The following is a 9,118-nucleotide window of genomic DNA, read 5'->3' on the forward strand; positions in this document are numbered from 1 at the left end:
CAATCCGGATAACGTGTATGTTAAAAGTTCGGATTCAGTCCGGCTAACGTGTATGTTAAAAGGTCGGATTCAGACCAGATAACTTGTACGTTAAAAGTTCGGATTCAGTCCAGCTAACGTTTATGTTAAAAGTTCGGATTCAGTCCAGCTAACGTGTATGTAAAAAGTTCAGATTCAGTCCGGATATCGTGTATGTAAAAAGTTCAGATTCAGTCCGGATATCGTGTATGTTAAAAGTTCAGATTCAGTCCGGATATCGTGTATTTTAAAAGTTCAGATTCAGTCCGGATATCGTGTATGTAAAAAGTTCAGATTCAGTCTGGATATCGTGTATGTAAAAAGTTCAGATTCAGTCCGGATATCGTGTATGTTAAAAGTTCGGATTCAGTCCGGCTACCGTGTATGTTAAAAGTTCAGATTAAGTCCGGCAAACGTGTATGTTCAAAGTTCGGATTCAGTCCGGATATCGTGTATGTTAAAAGTTCGGATTCAGTCCGGCTACCGTGTATGTTAAAAGTTCAGATTAAGTCCGGCAAACGTGTATGTTCAAAGTTCGGATTCAGTCTGAGTAACGTGTATGTTAAAAGTTCGGATTCAGTCCGGCTAACGTGTATGTTAAAAGTTCGGATTAAGTCCGGCTAACATGTATGTTAGAACTTCGGTGTTTGGTTTTTTTTACCTCATACTGAGGGTAGGTGGTGACATTGTGGATCAGTGCTGAGTAGAAACAGACCATGTGACCGTGTCATGTGATGAGGTTGATAACAGAGTGAAGCAGATGAGCTCTGCTCACATGAAGTCAAGCAGCAGCAGCAGCAGCAGCAGCAGCAGCAGCAGAGAACATGTTCCCGTCACCTTCTCTTCTCCTCCTCCTCAGAAAAGCGTGTGAAGAAGGTCCTTTCCTGCGTGTCCTGTTTCCGTGACGCGTCTCTGTCAGAAATGTCCGGTGAAGCTCCGATGAGGACAAACGTCACGACTGGCCTGGATCTGACGGAGCGAGTGATGCTGTCCACTCTGACCACGGTGTCCTGCGGCATCTTCTTCTTCATCAACGTGACCACGCTGTTCACGCTGAGGAGCAGGCGCGTGTTCTGTGAGACGTCGCGCTACGTGCTGCTCTACAACCTGCTGCTGGCGGACACGCTTCAGATGTCCCTCAGTCAGGTCCTGTACCTGCTGTCCATCTGCAGGGTCATGCTGACGTTCCCCGTCTGCGGACTTATGGTCATGATCGCCAACCTCACCAACGAGGTGTCGCCGCTCACGCTGGTGGCGATGTCCCTGGAGAGGTACGTGGCCGTGTGCTTCCCACTGAGACACGCCGCCGTCGTCACCGCCAGGAACACGGCGGTGGCCGTGTTTGCGGTGTGGGCCGTGTGCTCGCTGAACGTCGTGACCCGCGTCCTCCTGCTGCTGCAGTTTCCCTTTGAAGAGCTGGACTCTCTGCAGATGAAGACCATCTGCGGGACAATGGTCATGTTCCTCGGGCCGGCGTCCGACACGTACGACCGAGCCTACACATGCTTCCTGTTTGTGTCGGCGACTGTGGCCATCATCGCGTCGTACGTTGGCGTGGTGATCGCGGCCAGGGCGGCGTCCTCGGCGGACGGCGCCTCAGCTCTGAAGGCCCGCAACACGCTGCTGCTGCACATGGTCCAGCTGGGCCTCAGCCTCTCGTCCACGCTGCACAACTCGCTCCTCCTCCTCATCTCCAGAGTCGTGACGACGGCGGCGCTCATACGAATCCTAAACGTGTTGTACGTGTTCATCATCATGCTGCCGCGCTGTCTGAGCGCGCTCATCTACGGACTCAGAGACCAGACCATCAGACCCGTCCTCTTCCACCACCTCTGCTGCTGCTGCTCCTTAAAGAAAGTCCACATCTCACCCTGAAGCAGCCGCAGAGGCTACGTGAGTTCAAGTCTATGATGTCTCAAGATCGTGTTTCACGTCTGTATCTCACAGTGAGACTGACTTTAACAACAGGAAACTGAAGTTTGTAAACAGCTCACTCTCCCACACCAAACCCCATAGAGAAAATCAGTGATTTTAGCTGACGGGGACACAGGAGCTGCTGCTCCTCTGCTGCTGTGTGTGGTCACTTTGTGTCACTGAGGTCAATCTGAACTCAGCATTTTAAAAGCTGAAGTGACAAAATAAGACATTAGAACTTAGTGATGGAGGCAGCAAATGTCTTCTGTCTTTTCTGCAGCTGAGTCATGAGCATGAGTTTAGTCATTTCATTTCACTAACTAAAAAACTCACTAAACTGTTTTTAGTTGAGCTTGTTATGACATTATGTATATATATATATATATATATATATACACATACACACACATATATATATGAATAATTATGGTGTTTGCATCAGGTCTTTCTTGAAAAAACAGGACCTGAATCTCAGTGAGTTAAAGAAGAGAAAGCTAAATTAAATTAACACTGTGGACACAAATCTAGTTTAAGTTTTTAATTTAGTGCAAGATTTTCAGAATTTAACTGTAAAAACTTAACAAAATATTCATACTTTCACCGAGTTTTCCTCCATCAACTCATTTGTTTTTTCATGTGGAGGAAAGAAACTGGAAAACATTCACATTTAAGAAGCTGAAAAACCACAAACTGGTTTTAATTTTGGAAAAAAACAACTTATAAACTGATTAAATTGATTTGTTGAAGTTTTTTTTCCTCTTTTTCACTGAAATATTAAATATTTATTTACAGATAAAGGTAACATTTTAATTTGCTCTGATTTTTGCATCATAAAAAACAAAGAAAATAAAATTGAGTGTTTCATGTGTTTATTGAATTATTTTTTCACACGTCTGATTCTCTACTGTTTGTTTCACTGTTGTCAATAATCAATATTTGTATTGATCAAACTGACATGTTTTTCAGTCAAAACTCATTTGTAAACAATAAACTTCTGTTTACGTTTTTTTCCCCAAAACAACGAAAATTATTTTTGTTTCTACTCAGAGTTTACGAAGATCGCAAGTTTCTCCGCGACGTCAGAGTAAAAAACACGACAACGCGTTTATTTTCTAAAACAACGTGAAACATAATTCTGCGTCAAAAAGAAGATCTGACTTTTTTAACGAAAAAAAACAACTAAAGATGTTTCTGATGATTTCTGATCATCTGTTCTATTTAAAAAAAAAAAAAAAAAAGGTTTAAAACTTTGACACCGACGTCAAAAACTGTTTGAAAAAATAAGAGCTGGAGACTCTCACTCGTTTCTCTGCAAGGTCAAAGGTCAGCGGGAGAGAAGGGGGAGGTCACTGGAGTTCATGATGAGGCTGGAGTCCAAGTTCAGGCTCTCTGAAAAAAAACAAACAAAAAAAAAGATGAACCAAACTGTTTGAGTTCAGCTTTAAAGAGAGGGTTCAGGTTTTCTGAGAGCGCCCCCTGCAGCAAACTCACCTCGATTAAATCTACGTCTTAAGAACATGTTCACGTCTTTATCTCACTGTTACACAGACTTTTACAACAGGAAACTAAAGTTTGTAAACTCACTCACTCACTCACTCTCCCACACCAAACGTCCAAATGGACTTTGGTGCGGGAGAGTGAGTGAGTTTTCTGTCTAACAGTGAGACGTAGATTTTATGTGAGTTCCTGCTGGCTGCCATGTCCTCACTGAGGCTGGTTGTCAGCAGTAGGGGGCGCTCTGTGTCTCTGTTCCTCTCTCACTCACCTTGGTCGAAGTTTAGCTTCTTATTGGACGAGCCATCGCCGAGTCCTTCGATGTCGACGAGGTCGCTGTTCACGTCCGAGTCGTTCAGCGCGCTCAGTGTCACATCTGAGGGGGCGGAGCAAGACACGTGGCAGGTGAGTCAGCGACACCTTAAATCTGACCGGACAGAAGTCACTTCCTGTTGTTTCTCACCTGCGGTCTTCTGCTTCTTGATAGGCGGGGCCAGCGAGGGCGTGCTCTGCATACCCGTTGCCAGGACAACCTGTGAGGTCGGCACGGCGATCATGGCGGGAGCCGAGGCGGGGGGCGCCGGCGTCATGGCGACTGACGACTTCTTGACGCTCTTCTTCGGTGATTCAGAGGAAATGGGGACTCTGCTGTCCTCGTACAACTTCCTCTTCACTGTGCTCTTTATCTGAGCTCTGCAGAAGACACCGGGCAACCGATTCATCAACCAATCCATAAATCAACCAACCGATTCATCAACCAATCACTTCATCAACCAACCGATTCATCAACCAATCCATAAATCAACCAACCGATTCATCAACCAATCACTTCATCAACCAACCGATTCATCAACCAATCCATTAATCAACCACTCACTTCATCAACCAACCGATTCCTCAACCAACCAATTCATCATCCAACCAAAGAACTAACAAACATCCAACTGACTACCTAACTAACTAACTGCTGGTGGTAGTTCATTTTTAAATGTTCTTCTTCAGTTTTGTTCAGATTCTAATTTAAAAGTTAAAACAAAGCAGCTCATTGATCAGTTATAGATCAGTTATTGATGTTAAACGTTGCGGATCAGTTTATATAAAAAGAGATCGTAAAGACCTGGTTCGGTCACGTCACAGTTAGTAAAAATGTGAACTTACACCGTCCTCTCTTTGATCACCGTGCTGATGTTGTTCAGGTCGTCTCCAAAGCGTCGCACGGCCAAACGCAACATCTCGATCTCCGTCTCCGTCCACTTGGCTCTGAAAAAACCCGACAGAACAGTCGTAAACAACTATTGTTGCTAATGTTACACAAACATGTCACAGAGGACAGAAAAATTCATCGTAAACATGTCAAAGTTAAACAATAATGACGAAATGAATCACAAGGTTGTGGAATGACTGGCTCCCACGAAGATATCAACGATTTCCTCCATTCACGATTATGCAGATGAGGGAAATTCCCCAACAATCACGTGATATTTGTCGCAACGTGTAATACGACTGTATGTAACACGTCTCACCCTGCAGGACTGGAGTCGGACACCGGGTGGAGCTGCATAGTCAGTTCTCCCAATTTGGTGAACGCAGCTCCGGCTGCAGAGAAAATCTCGCCCACCTACAGAGAACAGTGAGAAGTTAATGTGATGGCGTTCACTGGCTGTTGCCATGGAAACAAGTCGTAGTCGTCACCTTCTTCCACACAAAACACACTTTTATTTCTTTACTGCAAATACATGTGACAGCAGAGACTGACCAACACATACACACTGATTATAAATAATCTGAAATATTATTCAGATTATTTACTTTCATCAGGTCAAATTCACAACGAGATGCAAAAGTGAAACTAATCCACTTTAACAGAGTTCGCTTTCAAAACAATGAGTTGAGCGTTAAATGTTAAGATTTCTTTATGGAGTTTCGTGCAAACTGTGACGAACCTGCTCGGTTCGTTATGAAACTCACCTTAGCGGACGCTGACGTCATCTCGGTGACGTCGTGAGGCTTTTTTTCTTTCTTTCTTTAACTATCCTGCTCAGTCAAAACAACGCGAACGTGCACAGCTAGCCGCTAGCCACAGTTAGCCTCTGTATCGTTAGCTGGCTAGCTGCCGGTTAGCCGCTTCCATTGAGAACAGAGTGGAAGTTTAACAAAAAAAACAACACACGCGTCGTTTTGTGGACGCTTAATTATCTTCGTAGTCTTTAGGAAATATCGTAAATATTGTGCAATAAAGATGAACGAGAGGAGAGTTTGGAAACGGAACAAGCCGAACAAGACAGTAGTGATGTGTCGTTCGCGAACGAGCCGGCTCTAAGATTCTTTGTAGCGAACCGAAAGAGCCGACTCCCGTCAGGGAGAACCGAGTCTTCTGCTGACACACAAGAGCGGTTCTTCTTTTCTGAGGTTTTATGGCGGTTGGCAAACAACCATTTGGTGCATTACTGCCACCATGTGGTATGGAGTGTGGATCAAACAGTTGATGTAAATGAACTATTACTGCTAACAATAATAATAATAATAATAGTACACACACACACACACACACTCAGTCATATTTAGTAACAGTCACTCAGGTTCTTTTGTGATAACATGTCTCTCAACGTTGGATTCATGATTTCTCTTTGATATTTATGACATGGAGTTAGAACCTGACCTTTGACCTGTCTCATCAAACCATATCCCTAAAAGTTTGAAGTATTTATTAGTTTTTCTCCATCATGAACTGAGAATTTAAAGCCACATTTATACGCCCGCCCTTCTATTTTCATCATTACAGTTGTTGTTTCTTCATCATCTGCAAATAAAGCTGCCACTGTGACATGGAGTGAACTCTGTTATCATTTAGACAAGATCACAATAGTTGAGTAACTTTCCACTGTGTTCATGTTCATGATAAACTTTACCTCAAATGACTGAAGTATCAAAAGTATCGATATTTTGATGTACTGGTGTAGTTTATGTTTTTAAAAAAATTGTATTTCATCTATTACGTTTACAAAGTGAATTCATTCAAATTATTAATCATTAATCACAGACGTAATATGAAAATGAGTGAAGAAGCCTTTTTTCCAAGCAAGCGTCAGAAAAGCTTCCTTTTTACGATGAATCGAGAAAATAAAACCACTATGAAAAGAATTGTGAGTAGCAGCTCTAAACATGTATAATGTATATGTGTATGTGTGTTTTATTTGTATAAATGAAAACAAACTGTTAAAAACATGGTGTATAAAACAACATAAATCAAACAGAAAAACACTGATTAAAAAGAACTGCTTAAACCATGTGTCAAATGGAAACCGAGCCGAAACAGACGAATCTTTGAAAAGAGCTGAACTTCCCATCACTGCAAGATTGGCGAGCGCCAGCGGAAAGGGCGGGGCTTAACGGTTCACGCTCTCTGATTGGGCGACCTCGCTGCGGCTTCCGACAATCACCGAGTTCCTCCGAGTGGAACCGACGGATGAGGATCAGCTGACCCCGCGGCTTCGGTGCCTTCGACGCAAGCTGTTCTTCGTCTTTTTTCAGCGAACTGAGATAAGACATCGCGCAGAGACTGTACCGAACACCGCGGACACCGACATGCCGTCGCTGCTGTTCTGCGGGCCTAAGATGGCGGCCTGCGGCATCGTCATAAGCATCTGGGGAGTCATTATGCTGGTAAGAGCCGCAACCGACTAACTCCCGGAGGACGGAGCAAATATCGTGAAAATGTGTGTTTTTCAATTATTTGTGTTGGTATTGTCGCATAAAAACCGACGCCGTTTGCGATTGTTGATTTTGGAGCCGTTGAATTGTTCGAACAGACAACGTTAACGCCAAGAACGAGCGAGAAAACACAGTCGTTTCCGGTTTATAGACGGAGCCCGAGGCCGGAAACAACATCAGCGATCGATACCAGAGCTGCGATAAGTCGATCGATCATTTATAGCTACGACCCCAGTTGACGGGATTTATTAAAGAGTGAGTGTTCGATATTTGTTGGTTTCAGTTTATCCGACGCGAGAAGACGCCGCTGTCTGTGTCACGTGACGTTAAACTGAACGTGTGTTTTATTGAAATGAAATCTCATTGATCAGTGAAAAAATAAACGATCGACTGTGGGAAATGATGTTAATAGATCAGTTATTAGGAGGAAATGATCAGATGGTGAAGCGGCTGCAGATGAGTCATGTGACCTGTCAGTGTCATGTGATGGTAAGAACAGGAAGTGGTTATTTTTCCACAAACAACTGTGATTCATGTGTTCATCGTGACTTTAAAGGTGTCCAACAGGAAACTGAAGTTTGTAAACCACTCACTCTCCCACACCAAACCCTACAGAGAAAATGAGTGATTTTAACATCACAGCACACAGGAGTCGTTGACCCACTGCTGCCTCCATCACTAAATTCAAATGTCTTATTTTGTAAACTTCTGTGTTTAAAATCCTTCATTCAAAATAACTCCAGTGACACAAAGTGACCACAGGAGGCAGCAGTCGAACAGCAGCTCCTGTAAAATCACTGATTTTCTCTGTGAGGTTTGGTGTGGGAGAGACCACATGCAACCCACCACACGTTGGTGTATTTTAATCTGTTCTCTTATTGTGTTGCAGGGAATGCTGGGAATCTTCTTCAGCGCCAAGTCGGCAGTGCTGATCGAGGACGTGCCGTTCACCGAGGAGGACATTCGCAACGAGTGAGTGATCACAATCCCAAGAATGTCGAGTCAGCATTCGCAACCATCACTGCGGTCCATTTACGTCGGAAGTCGGAACTAGGAGTGACGACACAGGCGTTACAGACACGCAAAATGTGTTCCGGGCAAGCCATAGTTCGCAATACCAGTAGATAACGATCTGCACAGCATTTAGCGCGTTAGCAACAAGTCTACGGTTTTCAATAGGAGCGAGATATGATATAATCACGATATTTGTTGATTATATCAACAAATATCGTGTTGATATTAACCTCTGACTGAAAACGTCAACAGATTTTTTTTTTTATGTTAATCCACAAAAGGTTGAATGTTTCTTAAACGTATACACTACAGAAAAAGTGATTTATTGGGATTTTTCTCCGGGTTTCATTATTGTTGTTGTTGTTATGATTGCATGTCATTTACGTCCTCATGTTGTTTGTGTTTTCAGTAAAAATCCCCCGTCCAACATCTACGGTCTCTACACTCAGGTCGGCATCAACTGCTTCATCGCTGCCGCCGTCTACGTGGCCGTCGGCGCCGTCTCGCTCTGTCAGGTTCGACTCAACAAACGGCAGGAGTACATGGTCACATAGAGGGCGTGACCTTTGACCTGACGTCGCCGCAGTTAATTTATTTTGTTTTTGTTTGTTGTTAAAACGTGTGACATCATTCCTCCTGCGAACAGATCCATGAAAGTGACAAAAATGTTGTACATTGATAGTTTTTTTTGTTTACGTCTCCCCGTTTTTAACGTGAACTGATGTTTGTGTCGTAAATGAAACACGAGAGGCGTCGACGAGCAACGGCTGCAATAAAGTGTGTGTAAAAAGTGGAACAATGTCGTTTTCTTTTCTCGTTTACGCCAAATTTAGTCCGATAATCAGATTACTTTACTGATTGTGTTGAAGATTGATATACAAATACCTTTCATAATGTTTATGCTAAATTTAATCTTATTCAGATTACAAATAAAACCTCCAGACTCCAGTTTATTAAACCTGATACG

At 43.4% G+C, this 9,118-nt stretch overlaps 3 protein-coding genes across 3 annotated transcripts; 2 read left to right on the forward strand and 1 right to left on the reverse strand.

Moving 5' to 3' along the window:
• Positions 1-662: 662 nt before the first annotated feature.
• LOC131458585 (odorant receptor 131-2-like) lies at positions 663-2,692 on the forward strand. The gene has a single exon (XM_058627764.1). It carries the CDS (start codon positions 940-942, stop codon positions 1,891-1,893), a length of 954 nt encoding a protein of 317 aa, XP_058483747.1. The 5' UTR covers positions 663-939; the 3' UTR covers positions 1,894-2,692.
• A 92-nt stretch (positions 2,693-2,784) lies between these two features.
• On the reverse strand, positions 2,785-5,775 carry c4h17orf49 (chromosome 4 C17orf49 homolog). The gene is made up of 6 exons (XM_058627777.1): positions 5,395-5,775; positions 4,950-5,044; positions 4,585-4,686; positions 3,890-4,119; positions 3,698-3,802; positions 2,785-3,321 (listed from the first exon to the last, which is right to left on the reverse strand). Exons 1-6 carry the CDS (start codon positions 5,413-5,415, stop codon positions 3,257-3,259), a joined length of 618 nt encoding a protein of 205 aa, XP_058483760.1. The 5' UTR covers positions 5,416-5,775; the 3' UTR covers positions 2,785-3,256.
• A 1,071-nt stretch (positions 5,776-6,846) lies between these two features.
• Positions 6,847-8,950, forward strand: rnasekb (ribonuclease, RNase K b). Its single transcript, XM_058627781.1, has 3 exons — positions 6,847-7,089; positions 8,027-8,109; positions 8,561-8,950. Exons 1-3 carry the CDS (start codon positions 7,012-7,014, stop codon positions 8,703-8,705), a joined length of 306 nt encoding a protein of 101 aa, XP_058483764.1. The 5' UTR covers positions 6,847-7,011; the 3' UTR covers positions 8,706-8,950.
• Positions 8,951-9,118: the final 168 nt, after the last annotated feature.

The sequence above is a fragment of the Solea solea genome, chromosome 4 (assembly GCF_958295425.1).
Source record: "Solea solea chromosome 4, fSolSol10.1, whole genome shotgun sequence".
Lineage (NCBI taxonomy): Eukaryota > Metazoa > Chordata > Actinopteri > Pleuronectiformes > Soleidae > Solea > Solea solea.

Excerpts from the sequence above, each read along its gene's own strand:
- LOC131458585 (XM_058627764.1), top strand. The coding sequence starts at position 940 with ATGTCCGGTGAAGCTCCGATGAGGACAAACGTCACGACTGGCCTGGAT.
- c4h17orf49 (XM_058627777.1), bottom strand. The coding sequence starts at position 5,415 with ATGACGTCAGCGTCCGCTAAG. Across the intron at positions 5,045-5,394 it reads TGACGTCAGCGTCCGCTAAG|GTGGGCGAGATTTTCTCTGC; the intron begins GTGAGTTTCATA and ends TGTTCTCTGTAG. Across the intron at positions 3,322-3,697 it reads GAAGCTAAACTTCGACCAAG|AGAGCCTGAACTTGGACTCC; the intron begins GTGAGTGAGAGA and ends GTTTTTTTTCAG.
- rnasekb (XM_058627781.1), top strand. The coding sequence starts at position 7,012 with ATGCCGTCGCTGCTGTTCTGCGGGCCTAAGATGGCGGCCTGCGGCATC. Across the intron at positions 7,090-8,026 it reads TCTGGGGAGTCATTATGCTG|GGAATGCTGGGAATCTTCTT; the intron begins GTAAGAGCCGCA and ends ATTGTGTTGCAG. Across the intron at positions 8,110-8,560 it reads GAGGAGGACATTCGCAACGA|TAAAAATCCCCCGTCCAACA; the intron begins GTGAGTGATCAC and ends TTGTGTTTTCAG.